This window comes from Lepisosteus oculatus, chromosome 5, assembly GCF_040954835.1.
Source record: "Lepisosteus oculatus isolate fLepOcu1 chromosome 5, fLepOcu1.hap2, whole genome shotgun sequence".
NCBI lineage: Eukaryota > Metazoa > Chordata > Actinopteri > Semionotiformes > Lepisosteidae > Lepisosteus > Lepisosteus oculatus.
Genome location: NC_090700.1, coordinates 11,038,106 through 11,057,974, shown reverse-complemented (window position 1 = coordinate 11,057,974; position 19,869 = coordinate 11,038,106). Strand labels below are relative to the sequence as shown.

The window sequence follows — 19,869 nt, the reverse complement described above, 5'->3', positions numbered from 1 at the left end:
ACAAGATTTGTGCACTCATAGTGGAGTGCAATGAAATGTACCGTAGCTGTGATTATTTCAAAGCAACTTACTTTTATTCAGCAGTAATAAACTGATGAACAAAGACATTTCTTCAGATTGGTTACTTATGTTCTTTTACTGGTCTTTCATTCTGTATCCAGTTTGCCCTGAGATCTGACATGATTAATCCTGATTTTGTTGTCATTGATGTCTATTTGTGCTTGGCTTACTGGAAATAAATGAGTTAAATTAATGCTTATGTTTATGTTAATCGCCAAAATTGCATTTTATTGGTTCACACACAAAGTAAAATGATTGTTCATTTATCAATAGTGATGTCCATGTTGAAACAGAGACCCGATAGAGGAAAAGAGAGAGGGAGAGATGTTTCGGTTGCCATGGTAAAAAGTGGATTAATCGTGATGTTCACATTTTCGTTCTGAGGTCTTTGCAGAATATGCTAGATTCGCACATATCTAGGATACATGAGCGCAGAGCTGTTCAGGTATGTAAAACGTAACTTTTTAGTTTTTTTTCCTTGTTTTAATCTTAATATAGTATGTTTTCCTTTGTTTTCTTCAGTGATAAATGATCTTCGAGAAAGTGCGGGGATCCCGTTTAGGATATTCGATGTCACGTAACTTGGCAATGCAGTCTGTTCGGAGAATAATTTTGATTTCTAAACATTACCACCAGTTAACTTAAATTACATTTAAGCTTTTTTTAACTGCTTTTGATGTGAAACCTAAAATTATGTTTCATTAAATCAAATTGGGCGAATGTTTTACGTAAATGCAGCTGATTAACACAACTACGATTGTGACATTAGTGATTTATTTACTTCGACCTTTAAGCCGTTTTTTAAACAAACAATATATGTAAAGTTTTTTGCCTAAAACAAATGTGGTATATTGGGAAACATTTCTTAGTCTGCACACAAGTCAGGCACGTTTTACTGAGTGCTGATTTCCTGTGAACTGTTACAAGACAAATTAATGAGATTTCAGACAAGTCGCGCTGTTTTACCTTTACTTGGTCTACAATGCAATATGCTGTACGGACAGCGCTCAATAATATTTACAAGCTAAAGGGAGAAAAGCATGTTTTACGAGCACGTTGTGATTACACGTTGTGTATGTGTATATTTGCAAATAGCACCATTACACGAACACAGTTCTGCAAAATTCTGCGAATTATGTAGGAAAAATGTTCCCATTGATTCGTAATAGAGCCATGACAGCATCGTCTGTTTTGTGTGGGACCTTGTTTTTTTTTTTTTCTATGCCGGACAGACTCATTTCATTCTAATAAGAGTTATGCGGCATACAGTCCAACTGATGAACAAAATACCCAGAATGTGTATGTCAGCTCCATCACTGTAATTTGGAGGACTTACAGTACATGTTCATGATTTTTTTTAATCATAATTGTCCAATGTGTTTTATTTCAGTTCTTAATTTCACCAAAATGCTTTTTATTTTTATTCTTCACCGTATTCGGTACGCAATCCACAGCATTTCCCCGCACAATCCAGACAGACGGTCCTTCGCCTTCTTTTTCCAGCCAAAGCGTTCAGCGTATAGCAGCACAATCGGTTAAAATGGAACAAAAACAGTTTGTGCTATGAATACCCGCAGGTACCACATCCTTCACAAATGATATGGGACTATGCTGTGTATAACTGAATTGCCGCCGTGGAATTCAGTTTAGTTTGGGGTCATACGATGGTACTTGGAGTGCAGTAATAACAGAAGGAGAGGGTTAGTGAAATTGAAGAGGAGTGTAGCATACCGCTCATCTGCTAAATTGTTAAGAATTATTATAACAGCTTTGGTGCTGCAAAAGACAGAGCGTACAGAAAGAGTAGTGAGTGTACAGACATGTACAGAATGTCACTATAGATGTATCTGCTAGTATCAAAGATGTAAAAAATTACAAGAAACATCAGCAGCCATTAACACATTGACCTGTACAGACCCAGAGTAATCGGTGACATGTGACCTCTGAAAGTTTGATTATGATGTGTGGGGTTAAAGCGTAGTGTTTCTACGGGTGCGTTCAGAAATTCCTTAACATTGCCCGCTACGCGGAGGTGGTAGAAAACAATCCATTCACATGGCCGCGAGGTGGTACTCGTGAATTACAGTATTTTTCCAAAAACTCAATTACATGTAAATATTTAAAAAGATATCTTTACAGCTGAAGTACATCTTAAGTATAATTTCCCGTCATCGAGACAATATACAGTACTGTAAACAGTAACAAAAAGCAGCAGCTATTTTTGATTGATCAGTGTCATTACCGGTTGTCAACAGTCCCGAGGTTACTGGATCAATAATAGTATGCAGTACTACCCTGTAAAAAAAATCGCATAGAAACCGACGTTTCCACTTCTGTTGGAGTACTTCATGATATAGATGGGGTGAAAGAATAAAACCAAAAATAGGTTATTCTTAAAAGTCCAACTGAAGACGTTTACAAGGAGAGCCACAGGGCGATTCATTGAATTTACAGAATACACTGTCCTTGCAGTCGGGTTTTCTGACTCCAGATCAAAGGAGTCCAAAGATAATTTTTAACAAATTAAGGGGGGAAAATCAATTTAAAAAGGAACGTATGCGTCTTTAAATGCCGACAAAGCTACTCAATAACCTGACGCAAGTTACGATAGAATTTAGGGGGGGAAACTGTGACCATTCAGAATCAGCATGCTGCGTGACTGAAGACCAGACGAGGTGTTTTTACTTTCATTGCCAGGATAGTGATTCCAGACTCGCAGTGAAATTAGTGAGTCGTTATCAAAAAGAAAGACACTAGCTGCACAATCGCTTGTTTCAATTGATGAGAGAATCAAGGAAGGTAAGGATGTAATTTTAGCTCGGTTTCATGTATTGATAGACAATGGGCTGAATTAAATTGTTCTACTGTAAATCTTCAGAGGTTTAGGAATCCATGCCCCTTTGCGAGAACGTTTTTGTATTTTTACGCCTCCATTATAAAGAGAAAACAATATAACATTGTTATTTAGATAATCAACTTGTGTTTTTATGATTTAATAGTCACCTTTGTACAATGCTGTTCTCGCATAACAATGAAAACGTGTTGCTATAAGCGCGGATATGTGTTGATGGACTTGTTAATCGAGGACATTTCACCTGGATTTCATTTAGGACATTGGCTTGTTCTTATTATTTAGGTGTACCAAATCATTAGCATTAAAGATTATGTATTTAAATGTTGCAGTGTTTATTAAAGCATGCCGCTAACATTATAGTTACTTTTTAAACCGACGTTTTTGTGTTCAGTCCTTATCGTAAGGGTTATTGTGTCACAGTTAAAATCCTTATCATTCACTGGATTTCATATATTTATACTGTACGGCGGTAAATAGGGAAATTTACCAGATGTGTTACGTTTCATTACATAATGGTCACAGGGAATAAATACATTGTTATTCACATAGCAAGACTAGCTTTTCCTCCCACTATACAGATTTCAGCACCATGAACAGCTCCCAAGGACTCAGGCTAAACTTGTGTAATGCAGACTATGGGTCATTATAATAACCTTTACAACTTTCATACGGCCGATTGACCACAGACCGAACAAGAACATCTGCTAATTTGTTGCATTGAACAGATACAAATCAGAAAAATTAAATTATTTTTTGTGGCTACAAGAGCAATTTGGTCAATGTAAGACAAAAATACGCTTTACAATTAAAATGAATAAGCTTATGAAGTTGTCTTAAATTGTTTCCAAAGGAATGTACATTATAGACATATACTGTACTTTTTATAAGTAATGAGTGGTCGCGAAAACACATTGGGTTGATTCATTATTGTTGAAATAATTCATTATTATTATTATACTGCTTTCATTGGACATTACTACTCAAAGCATTGCTTTGTGCCCCTGTGTGTGTAGTTTATATATATCTAACTGTTCTGCATTAAGTGTACTTTTATTTTAGACATTTTGAAATAAAATTACAGATGTCCAGAATACATAAAAATAATCTTCATGGTGATTTGTTAAGCCTGTATTTAGTTTTTTAGTTCTAAATTGGTAATTTAAAACACACCAATGGTCACTCCTACTCAAGGGGCCCTTCGCATCAAACAAGAAACTCTTGAACTTTTGGTTTTGTTCTACAGTTATTGCATGGTGTTATAAATCATAAATATTGTCTCTGTACAACATAATGACCATTTCTATGAGATGTCAGCAGAAAGCTTAGTAGGATAGAGTAATACAATGATGAGTAATCTGTTTTGATTCTGATGGGAAGTGTGTTGTGGAATTATTTTTGTGATTTATTGTGTGACGTTCTTCTTGTGGTTTGGAATGTATTCTTAATTTGCAGAAAGAAAGGGACAAACCTCAGAAAATTTGTGATCAAAGGGTATGATCTTGAAAGCCATTTCTGCTTGATGCATTTTTCACTCTTTTTAACTTATTTTTAACTTATTTTATTTGGTATATAATCTGTGCCAAACAATCAGCTACTCATTCACCCATCAGTCTGCCCATCTGGCCATCGTTAAAGAGCTCTCATTCTTAAAGATGATGTCTTGACAGTTATGGAGCATAAGCAGCATTTTCTATGCACAAAACACCACTCATACCATTTCATTTTTGTCAGTCCTTTAAGGAAAGAAATAATGTTAAAACATGCAGACCCTGTAGTTTATTGACATCTGAGATGTGCATATCATTAGATTTGATTAACTTTTATTGTTTTTTTTATCATGCCTTTTCAAATGGATGCTTTCAGAAGTAACTCATAAGTAACATCAGATAACCCAAAATGTTCAAATTTCTGTAAATGCTACAAGAAATGGATATGTTTGTATACATACACTATTAATATTTTTAGACATTGATTGTAAAGTAGGCAATCTGTTGGTTTCAGTTGTCAAAATAATTGCCTTAACACACTTAAATGATTCACAATTGTTTTGTATTGTGAATAAAATCAGACATACTGTATATGTGTTCATAGTGCAATCTCAGTTCAGACATTCAAAGCCTAAAGACTTATATAAGTTTATAATATTCTTGAAGGTGGAGACCAAATCTTGGTCTGTCTAAACTTGCATTTCTGGTCATTTCTACTGAGTAATTTAAAATAAGTGGTTGTTGTTTCAGAATACAAAATAATAATTCATTAAGTAAAATACAATACCGTTGCATAATTTTCTCAGGAGACTTAAATATAATTCAAAATACAGTATGTTCAGTATCAATTTAATAAAAGACAACAAGACAGGACAGGACAAGATATTTCCATTTTTGATGTGCTCACAAAAATAACCTACATTCCTTTTAAATACATATACTGTATAGTAGAACCTTTAATGAAAATTGCTGTTTCTAACTCTTTTTTTATCTCTTTCAAAGGTTATGACGCCTACTGTCACATGTTCTTTTTTGATAAGACGTTGCCTTGGAGACAACATTTCTTCATTAGGCACTGTGTTGAAATGCCAGACAAATGAATGGTTTACAATGTCCAGAGTGGAACACAAGGTTCTTTAAATATCTTTTTCCTGTCCTGGTGTATCTCCTCCAGTTATGAAGTTTCCCCAAGCTTAGGGATATTTTTCTTTTTCTTAAAATGAGCTTCTTGCTTTTGCTAGTGATTTTGTTGTCTGAAGAGATTGGCTTCATAAACTTTGCATTCCTGGTCAATGCGCAGTCAAATGAAAGGAGGGTGGTTGCTCATGTTCCGGGAGACATCATCATTGGGGCTCTGTTCTCCGTCCACCATCAACCCCCTGCTGACAAGGTCCATGAGAGAAAATGTGGAGAGATCAGGGAACAATATGGCATCCAGAGGGTTGAGGCCATGCTCCATACCCTTGACAGGATCAATTCTGATAACAGAATCTTGCCAAATATAACACTGGGATGTGAAATTCGCGATTCCTGTTGGCATTCAGCAGTGGCCCTGGAGCAGAGTATTGAGTTCATAAGGGATTCGCTTGTCTCCACCGAGGAAGAAGAGGGAATGATGCGCTGCTCTGAGAGTAACAGCACACCAATGCGCGGCAAAAAGCCCATTGTTGGGGTAATAGGCCCTGGCTCAAGTTCTGTCGCCATTCAGGTACAGAATTTGCTCCAACTTTTCAATATACCTCAAATTGCCTATTCTGCAACAAGCATGGACCTAAGTGACAAAACACTGTTCAAGTATTTCATGAGAGTGGTTCCCTCAGACGCTCAGCAAGCCCGGGCAATGGTGGACATTGTAAAGAGGTATAATTGGACCTATGTTTCAGCCATTCACACTGAAGGTAAGCTTGATATTTCTCTACTGATTATCCAGACTTTCAAGTGCTGTTGTTCAGTTTCAGCTGCTGCTTCTGTGCAAACATGTAGAACCTGTCATCAAATCTTGGTCTGTCTAATCAAGATAGTTTGCCATGGCCATATTAGAACTTCATCTTTGGAGGATGTTTCATGCTCTGACGATAAATCATTCCATTGTTCTCTTAATCTTGGGGGAACTCTTAAAATGGTTTCCCAGAGACGTTTTTGATTTTATTCTCTGCCTTTCTAGTATCAATGAAGCAGACATTCACTTTTATCTTTGATGTTTTCCATATGCTGTATATCATTTTGGAGGAATGAAACAAAATAGCCTATGATTGAAAATAAAAATATTTAAGATATTTTATGGTCTCTTATGTTAAAGTCACTTAGAAATTAAGTTATGGTGTGCTTATATTTGAAATGTGAATTTCCAATTACGCTTACATTATTCATAGAGTTGTAAGAGAAAATACTTTCTTAATTACTATATGATCTTAGATATTAGCAAATTTATAAGTTGACAGTAACAAAAATCAACATTTTCAGTAGTACAGTATGAATGACTAAACATATTGTACAGTATATCTGACACCCTCAACTAGGTACTGGGTTACAGGTTATTGTATGAAACTGTGTTCATGATAGGGCTTAGGTGGAATAGAAATTACAGCATTTTAAGAGCTGGCTATTTAAAATACATGAGAGAAAGTAAAACAAATGCAACAAATGAGTAATGGTACCAATCATTCTCAGTATATAGTATAGGACTTAAATTTTTCCAGTTTACACTCTGCACTGAATTTTGTATTGTAGTACGCAGGGCTACTTTAAGAAGCTAAATTGTGTTGAAATGTGTGGTTCCTTCTTGCTCTTCAATGAGATTAAATCTTTTTCCTCTTTTCCTTCAGTGACTCCCTTGCTAATAATCTTAGTCATCCTGGGTGGAGCAAAACGAATTAAATGGCTGAGCATGCTAATCCCTTCGTGAGAAAGACATTGGGAGCATTTAAAAAAAAAAACATCGGTCTTCTGTCTATGGTTGGCTCCAGAAAATCTATATTCAGGACAGACTGTATAGAGAGATAAAGCTCAGCTTGGCCTTCTAAATAAACTGTGGCCTTGCTAGAGGATACTGCCCAGTTTTATACAAAGAGTCTCTAGTCAGGATCCAGGAACGCTATTGGAAAAGGATCATTGCAAAGAAAGGCAGTTGTATAATACACTATCAAAGGAATTCAGTTTTAATTATTCCCTAGAAACCAAGTCTCTTTAACTGGTTTGGCATCTTTTTTTCTGGAATTATGTTTCTCACTTAACTAAAGAGGAGTAGATAAGATTCGCATGAAATAAAAGGAAATGAAGCATTTTCTATGTGTTTTGTCAACATGTCTTTGGGAGAAAAAAAAACACATTTTGAATGGCCTTAGTTTCTGCATCATTTTTTTTTTGTTGTTGTTTGCATATCATCTTATGAATAAAAATAAGTTCAATGTTTTGAAAATCCATTCCACAAATGAAGATAATAATTTCTATAAGAGTATAATTATAATATTATGACCCAAATATTTATCCAAGTAAAAGTTCTGTTTTCATTTGCTAATACCATACTGGTATTCCATCCATCATTGCATTTTCTAACCACTTCGGAACCCAAGAGAAGCCAAAACCTACCCCAGCAAGTAGCGGGCTCAAGATGGGACATACCCATACCACTATGACGCACCTCCTAAGTCTCCATGGTTTAACCATTTTCCATTTGTAACCAAGCAAACTCCTCAGTGCCTTACAGGAGAGTCAACCCCAATTGCTTGGAAAATGTAGTTCTTATTGATAGCATTATACCCTCAGTCGTGGTACAGAAGTGCCTTTTGTGGAGAAGTGTGAGAGAATTCTTGGAAAGTTGTGCATTGCCACTGATGGAATCTCCATCACCGCCTCTGAGTGTCTTTGCCCAGGCTTGATGCAGTATTGTCTGAACTGTAAGCTTTGTTTGCTTTCAGAACAAGTATCTTCATTTGGTTTGCCAATCTGGAGTCACCATGTTCTTGTTACTAACAACCCAACCAGCTTGTACAAAACCTAAATACATTGCAGCTTCAATATTAATTCAGTCAGAACACCCTCCAAAAAATTATTGCCAATGGCCCAGAGTGAGGCCTTTAGGGCTGGCTTAGTCAAGTCATTATTTTATAAAATATTAAGTTCTTTCAAACCCTAGGGTGTATTAGATACATAACTGTTTTAAAAACAAAGCATACATTATGTTATTGCATGGTTATATGATTTTACAGGATTAAGATTTACTTTTTGCATCAGTGGTCTTCTAGTTTCACATCTCTACAAATATTTATGCTGATGGATCTGGTCAATATGTTGTAAAGCAAAACCAGATGTGCAAATAAAATGGTTTGTGGTTTTATGCCTGATCTGGACAGTGTGGGAAAACAGTTTTTCAGTTGTGGAAAGGATATTTAGTCACAAAGTCAAATGAAGAGCACAAATTCCAATTACTAATTTCAAACATAGCATGCCAACACTTAAGATATCAACGGTATAAATATCTACACAGGTGCATAATTAGGTTTGTCAGTAAGTGGACAAATTGTTTACAAAGGAATATAGTTTAACTCTTTGTGTGCTTAATAAGGCTATTGAACCATGTGCACCAAATGGTGATATTATTTTATATCAGAAAATATGAATTCCTTATTTTCTCATATCTTCCTTCTTGAAGTACTGCTTAAGGACTCTGACATTTATTGTTCTGTTTTGAGTAACAGAATATTGTTTGAAGATATAATTTGCAAATATTTTGTCTATAAATCAAAAATATTTATATTAATGTCTGTAAAATTGATCATTTAGCCTTTATCAGCAAAAACCTTGTATTTTTCCCTTCGGAATTTTTAAAGGTTGTTCTGTCTTATAAAATACAAGGCATTTTAAAATCACTTAACATTTGGATGACATTCTAGGGAGCAATAACAACAGTAAACTGAATTGAATTTGGAGAAACGAAAGGTAGGGTCTGTCCAAATTTCATATTTTATTAGTTTTGAATAAAAAAATGTAAATCATCATATGAATGATGTGGTTAATGTTCTTCATCTAATAACTTGTTGCATTATTAATCACATTTTATATTATTGTGAATGGATAGAAAGCAAAACACATTGTTGCTTTACCAGCTTAATGCATTACAGAAACAAATGATAGCTGTAAAAATGGCATGGATGCTACACTATGCAATAGAATAATAATTCTAATTCAAAGTGTTCTTTTAAAATTATGAGATGGCCTGTTAAGAGAGATAATGTATATCCTGTCCTTCAAATTGTATATAGCTATGCATCAGACTAATCTAGAACTAATTAAAATAATCATTTAAGCAATTATTCAGTCCTCATGAATATCAGTGTGGCACTTGGGAGGAACTCATTGAAGGAGGTTCAGAGAATGTACAGTGTAGTCATAAAAAAGATCAAATAACTTTTCACTAAAAAGTATTCTTCATTTCTTAGCCAAACATTTACAATGTAAATTATTTGAATATTTCAAATGAAAACCCTTCAAACATGTTAAAACACTGCAAAGAAATGATAGGTCAGTATAGATAATGCAACCTTTTGACTGTCTTTAATGCCTGACTTTAATTAATGTTTGAATAAGTTATGATTGTTCAAAGCCACGTTTGACAAAGGAGAAACATTAATTACTCTATTACTTCTTCATAGTAAGAGACAGCTAAATGCAATTGTATTTGATATAGACTGCTCTTTTCCTACTTTTTTAACATTCATTGTGAATGTCTTTATTCTGAATGTGTCCTGCATGTTTGTTTCTTGCTGTTTGTGGCGCCTCACTGCTTTATAATCAAGCTTTCATCCTTTATACATCTCCTTCTGCTAGCTGTCTTTATAGTATGTTGATAAGGACAGCCAACTGGAGAATTGTTCCTTCTGTTCTTTCAGAAAAAGATAAGTTGCTGATTGTGATATTAGATTTGAGAAGTGCATGGCCACAAATGTTTTCTTACACACTGCAAGTAGCTGCCTTTTGCTTTTGCTGAGTTAAGACCTGGGATATTCTGTTTTTTTATACATAGGAATGTTCAGTTGGACATATTACAAATGCATCATTTGCTTAACTTTTCCTTCAGCTCACTAAATTAATAATTATTCTCCTCTAGTAAAAGTTTTCTTTTTCTTTTTTTCTTTTGTTATTATGTATATTTTTTTATCATGCATCAGATATACTGCTAAATATTCCCTTAATAAAAGCTGCAGTTGTGGAAATCTACTGCCAAACGCAACTTTACTATTATGGTTTTTAGAGAGATTGCAGCTATCAGAACCTGAAATAAATAGTAGGCAAATAATAACACAGTGTTTAAAATGCATGAAGTGTTTTAGGAAGTCCATGATTTGGCAATTGTGACTAACCATGGTTTTCCAGACATTACATTAATGAGGTGATTTATACTGTACATACATAAACTATATGATATGTAAACTGTTCATTATTGATATACATTTGGGTTGCTCAGTTAAAATGGTTAGTTGGAAACCTCTTTTTTGATACAGGTAATCAATATTCTCTGAAAAGTGATATACAATATGTAATCCTGTAATATGTGATGTTTTGGAAGATACCTGTGGACACCAGAAGCCTCTGACCTTTAAATATTGACTTTGAGCATGCATCATTGACATTGTTATTGATGAAAAACAGAGTCTTTCTTGTATCTCACACCCATGAAAAGAGAACATGCTGACAAGAGAACCACATCTGAAAATTACAATGCTGGGGTACTTTACTTCATCCATGTCCCATTGTGTATTTCCGTATTACAATGTGAATGATGAAAAAAAATTGGCCCTACTGCTGACTCAGACTATATACAGGATGTGCCATCTGAGCTATGCTTAGGATTACCTGTTTTTGTTCAGGATTGCGACCCTGAGTTAAAATCAAGTTTGGATTTAAAAAATCAAGTTCAATTCAAGTGAGCCTAATGAGAAACAATGACTTTCCCCTGACTAGGTGCAAAACAGTTGGAAAGCTGACGATACAACAACTGCTTGACACTGTGAGTTTCTGTTTCCTGTTATCTATCTGCAGTAGATAAAGAAATATCAGTATAAAACTGACTGGTAGTTAAAGCATGCCAGTGGAGCAATGTCCAACCCCCCCCAAAAAAAAAAACAAAACAATATTTCAAGTTGAAGATTCTTGGCTCTTGGCTCCTGCGATCAGAAAGGTACATGGTATGTTCTTTCCATTTATACATTATCAGAAAGCTTTTTTTTTCCTGGTAATGTGGCAACAACCTGGAGCATCTCAAATTAATGGAATTCAAGGCAGGACTACACTCTGGACAAGATGCCAGAGTACAATGATTGCAGTACAATGGGACAATTAAGTGGCACCAATTAACCTATTTTCAATAGGTAGATTTTCCATCCATCAACCTGTCTTTTGGAAGGTGGGAGGAAAGAGCATTTAGAGTATAGCACATCCACAGGAACATGGAGAGGCTACACAAACTCCACTCACAATGCATCTCATTACAAAATCAAAGCCAGATCCCAAGAGTTCTAAGGCACTTATGAGGCAGCACTACCCACCATATTCCCTTGCTTCCCATTGGGTATATTGTTTGTTGTAAATACAAAATTGCATTGCATTCTATACCTGGCAAAACTGTCTTCCAAATGTTGTTTTTGAATATCAAAGACTAGGTAGAACTGGTTGGTCTATAAAGCCTGAGGTCTAAATAGGCTAGTAGACTAATAATAAAAGCTCACACTACAGTTATCTGCAAGGTTTTGTTCTTCAGGATGAAATATTATATAACAATAATTCAATTTATTGTTTTGTAGCAATGACTTAATGACTTCAGTGACATTATAAAGCAAATAAAGAGAAGTATTTCAATGACAAAAAATCCTTAAGTACCTTTGACTAATTTCTTATCAGTATTTTGATTATGCCACCAAAATGTTCCTGACCCTGCAGCATAACATCTAGTAATCAGATCAATTGGTGATGCAGCCAGTTCTTCTTACTGTGATTGTCTGAGCACCCAGACTGCTCCACATAATGGAAATAGCAGCTTCAAGCAATCAGACTTTAAACACCATATTTCAGTACAAAAAGTAAGCCACTGGAGTGAAGGAGCTACAAAGCAAGCTTTTTGCAAAAACAAGAACAGAACAAGAATGATCAAGGGAAAGAATATTTAGAAATAGTTTAAACCTCTCTTTTTAGTTTTGGAGATCATGCAGATGAATATATTTCCTGCATTTGAAAAAAAATCTATTGATAGAATCCAGATGAGCAATATTGAAAAATATTGATCAATACTGAAAAATTTTGATCAATATTGAAAACAAATTATTACCCCCTTTAAGTTTCCATGTCTTCGTGGTTTTCCCTTTTCTTTAAAGATCATTATAAATAATAGCCACACGTGCTGATTCAAGGGCTGTATTGTTAACCTCAGCTGGACATTAGCCCTGGTTCAAAGGGTAATATAGTGGTGAACAGAAACTACAGTATCTCATCTGATGGTTGTTCACCAGAAAAGAAAAACTAATCTGTTTGGGAGGAATAACAATGAAAGTAAAGCTCACGCAGCTGTTCCTAAGCACCATAATTACGGAAGGTAGCTATACAGTACACTCTATATTGAATACAAACACCATCCTTTGCATTTATCTGAAGCAATTCTCCCCCTTTCCATCTCCACCTTTCAGCTACCCCTTGCCTCATTCCTCTATGAATGGGGTTCAAGCCTTCCCATCTTATTGCCAGGAGGCTACTCATTAACTAAGCAGATTAAGCTAAACCTTACTCACCAAGTATTCACACATTCACAAAGCATTGGATCCTTGGATGTTGTTGTCCCTAGCGAAATGATTATCTTGTAGCGCTTGTAGCACTTGTGAAAAGACAATTGAATGTTTTATGGATGCAGAAAATAGATCTTAATCTTTATTAATTGGATTGACTAGAGGATTCAAGCAAGTGAGTGACATTCAGCAATATCAAAGTATGTCAATTAAAATTTTGTTTCTTTCCTCCTGCCTTTTAGGGGAGTGTTCTTTGTTTGACATATTGAATATAATATTCACTTATTATAAGACACAGAACACAGAACTGCCCCCAGCATACAGATGGTTTGAAATGGGGCACTATACAGTAGCTTGTTTGACGTTTTGAATAATGATGCTGAAAAAAACACAGTTAAAATATATTATTGATCTTAGTTTATTCCTTCTCATATGATACGAGAATGTATTTGTACAGTACACCTCACCTAAAATATTATTATTCACATTCAGAAGAAAAAATAATTTATTTTATTAGGAATCAGTTCCTTCTTAACTATTGAATTTATGTATGCCAGTATGAAGTCAATTATATGAGTTTCTATACTGTACCTGTGCAACTTCCTATGAATTCCAGCTTGTTATTCAATGACCTTATACCATAAAAGACATTAAAAGACTAATGCTATTGTCTATTCCTATAGTTTATAGTCAAAAATTGAATGACTACTACAAGCCTGTTCTTTATGCCCATAATGTTGTATTTTAAATCTATATTTTCATTCAGCTATATACAGTTAAAAACACACCCAATATATGACTGATTAGATCTAAAAAAAATCCAAATTCCATACCTAATACTTGATTTCAGATTTCTTTCACCTTGAAGTTCAGGCTGTCATCTGATTTTAAAAGAGTCCAGGTAAATAATTTCATTCCGTTATCACAAAGCTTTATGACCAAAGAGCAGTATTTAGTGATTTCCTTAAACATAACAATTTTGTTCTCACTCTTGCAATGCTTACTGGACAGTTAAGAATACTTGTAAAAACACAAAGCAAACACATAAAATGTGTCTGGCAAGCCAAACTCTAAATATTCTCTTTCGGGGAGATTAATGGCAGTACAGTATATGGTGCATTCTCCGGGGTTTAAGCTCAGTTGCCATGGTAAAGTGTGAGTGGAGCAGCTCTACAGGGTTAAAGGAATTTTAAGTGAAATTCATTTGCCGTTAATCTGTACAATAAAACACATCCAAATTACTTGTATCCCTAATATTCTTTATTAATGTATGCTAGTACTTCAGAATAAGGCTTTGTTTTAGAAAACTGTCCTTTCTAAAAGATTGTTCAAAATATACTCTTAATTTTATGACTCTTCTAAGTTTACGCATTATCATGGTTTATAGTGTATATAGGGATTATAAACCAAAAAATGCTAGAATTTAACCATTTGATTTAAATTTGAAAGATGTTTGAATTGTGGTCCTTTATTAACATGCGTGATCCTTAAAAACATTTATTTACTGCCTTATTTGAAGGCATTTGCAGGACAAGCCACTAAAGTACGTTGAACTGTTTCTTAATAGCTTAAATGTGTTTTAGTTGTGCCATAGATGACAATCAGACAAATGAGCACATAAAGAATTAGCTAGAACAGGGATCTGGAACATGGCTGTGGCAAGACTTTGCCTAGGTTTAATATATGGTGTGGTTTTAGATTTATTGTATAGTTTCAGATTAATGTGATTAGTTTACAGCTGACATTGACAAAGTAAAGAAAGAAAATCACAATCTAACGCTGCAAACATAAATAGCTAGGTAATTGATAAAGGTGATGCGATTAGTGAAAAGCTGCAGGGTGACAGGCATGATTTATTTTTTTCTAATAGAACCTTCCCATATTCATCAAGGTAAAATCTTTTGTCTCTTCTGAGAAAACGACACTTGGGCTCAATAATTGTAGAGGATTGTGTAGCATTATTTTTCAACCTGTTGGAGAAATTATGACAAAGTATAAAGGGATAGGTGTTAACATTTTCTATTTGCTCTTAAGAGAGAATGGAACACTTTTATGTTCAATGAATTTCCAGTTGCTGCACAAATGTACTAGAAAAGGCACAGGCTATAGTTTGGCGACAGATGCATCTACGGTTTTTTGAGTGCTTGAATTCAGAACTGAGGTCAGTTGAATGTGATCTCACTGAACTGTTTGCACATTCATACAAAGAAAAAAACCAAGGAGAGTAAACAAGATACAAGGCAGTTTATATGGCATTCTTTTTTTCCAGTTCTGCTTCAATCCCTGCAGCTGCAATAAGAGTGCTGCTCATCTAGAGATTATTCTGGCAAGGTTGTACACAAAAGAAGGCATCTTCCTGAGATATTCTCAAGGCGGGGAGGGCCAGCAGCGTGACGGTTTTTCCAAAAGGACTCTTCAAAATCAGCTCAGTGAGGTGCAAACAGGTGTTGGCAATATACAGATTAAGACTGCAGCTGTGAATTAAATTTCCTAGCTCTGGAAATTGCAGTGGTGTTCTGAGTATTCTGCCTCAGTTTGTGGGACCAAGTAAAGCTGCAGGGATCACCAGTCAAGTGATAAATTGGCAAGAAGATATCTGCCAGTTCCCTGGTCAGATGAAAAATTGTCAGGGAGATGTCTGTCAACATTACACCAGAGTGAGAATCAGTGGAAGCAAAATGCTGCCCATGGTGTTAATGCCCAAGAAGACTTCTCCAGGGAAAGACCCTGAGAATATGGGGTTGAAGTGTGAGTGTCATATGTTACAGTGTGTGTTCGTATGATACAGTATGTTACTTTTGCACCATTGTTCACTTCAAAGTTTTCGTCAAAACAAACTAATAAAAGAGAGCTGGTGCAAATGGTGAATGGTGAGGTTACGGAAGAAAGCTGTGAACAGATAGTGTCATCACAGGAAGAGAAGCAATATCTTTTTGGTTGGAGGATAAATATTTTACAAATCTGGTAATGAGAGAGTGGAGAAATATTATTCTGCCATTAGTGGTAATCAATCACAATGATTAAAATTCATTGTCGGTCTGGGAATAACATACTAATGTCTGAAGTGGCATATATATAATGGGGACTTGTACAAAGTTTCCCAATTTACAAACGTTTACGCTGGAGTGTAATATAAAATGGCCTAATAGGCCAAGTTATACGTCCTAGTTAAAGTTGAGGTCTTCCATTTCCAATAAATTGTTGTTACTTATAGAGTATGTGCCTGACTTTGGTGGCAATTGTGTCAGGCAATTGTTTCTTTAACCTTTCAGTTCTTGTTTTTTTACGTGTTCAATTTATCTGCCCTCTACCAAACAGTTGTGTGGGCATCATTGTGACCTAGAACCACAAGAGTCTACTTCTTTTAGTGTCCAGAAAACTGTCTTGTGCATTGCAATCTTGCCATTAATTCAAAAGATTCCTATTTCTCAATCTATCAATCTTTTCCAATCTCAGAAAAAAATTATTTCAGCACATTATTATAAAACCCAAGCTGAGGTTTTCAGTGTTTAGGTTACATTTGCTTCGATAGGTTGTACAGCTTTAAGCCCTTAATTTTTTTTAAAAAGGATCTTTTCATTATACTGTATAATTCTGTACAGTTTTTGATATCAAAATAAATACGTTCATCCATTTAAAAAAATATTAACCAGCAAAGCATTGTGCTCTTTTGGATCGCTAAGGTAGTATTCAGCATAAATTCTGTGCAGTCTGAAAAAGTAGGTCACTTTCTGCTCATCTCTGGATATGAGATTACCAACATCATCACTCTCTTTAATGACAAAGATTCAGACTCTGCATATTTAGCTTCATTTTTCAGACTGAATCTAAATTGCAATCTCTCTCATTTCATGTTACAAGGATCATTATTGCTCTTAAAAGAAATACCATATGGATGTGTTATCAAATCCTGTTCCAAAAAAAAAAAAGAATGTGTCACAGGTGCCAAAACCCTATGATGGTAGTGAACACTTCTACTGTACCTCATAGCTCCTGGGTCCTAGGTCTGATTATGGCTTGGGGTGCCTGGATATGTGAACTTTGTGTGTTTCCCTTGTATAAGAGTGGGTTTGCTTTATACTGTACCTTCCAACAACATGCAGGTAAGGTTTAATTGGTTCCTCTAACTTTCCGCTTTCCCAAGGGGGTTGTCAAGGGATTTCACACCTGGTGGGTTTGCTCCTATTGGGTAAGGGCCTACAGTGATACAGAACAATGACAGGCTGAACTTACTAAGTTTCTCAAGTTCAAACGTAAAACATTCATGTGCTGTTTTTCCTATCATTGCAATGATTCTTCTATTACCTAACTTCAGTTTACATGGCATATCTGGCATTGCCTCTTCAAATTCTACGCCTATACTGTGTTTCTTGGGTTTGTTACCATAGTTATGTGAAGAAATGTACGGATGTCAATTATCTCTCAATTCTAAGCAAAGGATTCTTTTTGGTGGTCACTTACAGAGATACAACCTTAAGTGCTCCCAGCTGTACAAATGCTTAAGTGGCACATCAGTATATACTGCATCAGCTATACAGTTCAGAAAAAAGATGGACATTTCCAGTATTCAGTTGTGTATCAATTTAAAAGAAAGCACACTGACAGTATAATCAGATCAATTTTGAATGGACTAAATTGAGCCAGTTTCAAGAGGTCCTTCTTATCAATCTGGCTTTTTGTATGTTCACATGCAATACTGTAGAGGATCATAGTTGAAATCATAAATTAAATTCAGTTATATTATAGATCAGGCTCCTAATCAATATGCCAAGTAGAAAACCCTTTACAATATATACAGTAAAGTATCTTATATATAGAAAACATGCACATTTTTAGATTTTAAAATTGTGTTTTCACATGTATTAGATATGATTGTGCTTTTCACTTATCTACAGTATCTGCAGTTGTCTTTAATTTGAACATATCTGAAAGCACAATTTATTTTTTAGCATACCTAGTATGATAGAACTGGAGTTCCCATGCCAGTTCTCCAAAGCTACTGTACCTTTACTTAATGTATTCTTAGTTAGCTATGTTACTTTACTAAGTTTAAATTGGCTTTTGTTTTATTTACAAATAATGTTTATAATAAGATGCCAATTTTCACATTCCCTTTGCTCTTGTAAGAACAGGGATTTCACTTAATGATTAGTTTTCTATCAATAGGAGAACAAAATTGTAGAAGGGATTGCTTTATGGTCATGCTGTTATCCATTACCATTAACATCATTTTATCTTTACCCTTATACTGTCATTGATGGTTTGCCATTTGCAGCATGGTGCTGTTGCCATGGTTAGTAATATAGTTTAATATAACATTGTGAAGTATTTCATATGACTTTGGATTGGAACTGTTAAATGGCCACCCATGTAATCACACCATTGTTGTTTTCAAATCTTTCCACCAAAATGACTCTGCTGCAATTAATACTGCTCACTCCATTGAAGTTTCTAAGTACTGGGCTTTCTTGAAAATGCATTTGGTTTCTGACATTTTAATTTTGATGATCAGTTCTGTCAAAGTGATAGAGAGCAGGTTGGCACAAGATTTCCTTTAATGCAATTCCAGAGAAGTGTCCTCTTAGGGAAGAGAGGGCTGAAGATACCATCTGTCATGTGCAGATCACACTGTGAGCCTAATTAGAGGAATTTGCACATAGCTGGTAAGCATGGCCTCATACACAATGTTGGGGGTTTAATTTTAACACCAAAATTTTGTGGCCATTCTGTTCACTGAATGTTGACTTTTCACTTGTTTTTAAACATTAATCCATTGTGATTTCCAGGGGTATTAGTCTGAATTTAACAGAGGCCATACATACTGTTTTAGTGAGCATGAACTCATTAATGTAAAGAGCATGATGCAGAACAATGCCTGCACCTTCTTAATCCAGGTTACATGTGACATATTATTGTAGTATAGTAATATGTAATTTTAGGGTATTTCACTTTGTCAGTTTTAGTTTATTGGTTTTCCAGACCATGAGCAGTTTGGGCCTAAAATGTTTCTTGATGTCCGTCAGATTTTCTGGAACTCTGTTAATTGCAGAAATTTAGATTATTCTTTAATGCGTTTTTAATTGACAAACATATACAGTACTGCATGTATATATTCGATTTAAATTAGGATATTGTGCAGATAATTGTATAGATCATAAGGAACAATCCTAACATAAAACATTTCATTAACATGTACTGTACATAAATCAATCTTTTTCACAGTTGTGCATGTAGAAGGATTGGGATTTCCATGTCTCAATATAAAGGAAAACTATTTAAACACCAGATTTCAGAGACTTTGTTAGCCTCATTTCATAGCTGTCTATACAAAGGAAAGAAAGGTACTTCTGGTAAATGTGGTTGTGTTGTATCACAGGTAGTTTCAGTTCTCTTTTTATATTGTAACACCACCAGTTGAATTACCCTGCATAAATGATGAAACTGAATGCCTACTTATGTATTTACTGTAATTAAGGAGAACACTTGTGTCAGTACAGGAGCATTCTTTGGAAAGAAAATGCTCTTATCTGTCACTAATAATCTGCATTAAAAATCATCACAGCCAGATACAGGTTTTCAGAGTTTGTGTTAAAGCTTGTAAAATCTGAAGCCAATATGAACTGACTAAACACTTTAGTAATGCCAGATTTTTTTCATTAGATCATTGTGGTCTTCAATTTGTAGTAAAGACCTGTCT

The 19,869-nt window shown here is 35.0% G+C and overlaps 1 protein-coding gene across 2 annotated transcripts in view; it reads left to right on the top strand.

Moving 5' to 3' along the window:
* Positions 1-395: 395 nt before the first annotated feature.
* grm5b (glutamate receptor, metabotropic 5b) overlaps positions 396-19,869 on the top strand; it is a 92,240-nt gene continuing 72,766 nt past the window's right edge. The window contains exons 1-2 of one of the 2 annotated variants that reach the window (XM_015341797.2): positions 396-505; positions 5,404-6,299. In XM_015341797.2, the coding sequence (XP_015197283.1) occupies positions 5,621-6,299 (679 nt within the window). In that variant the 5' untranslated portion in view covers positions 396-505; positions 5,404-5,620. Of the gene's footprint in view, positions 506-2,670; positions 2,860-5,403; positions 6,300-19,869 lie in introns of those variants that run through there. The other variant, XM_015341798.2, reaches the window with a different exon arrangement.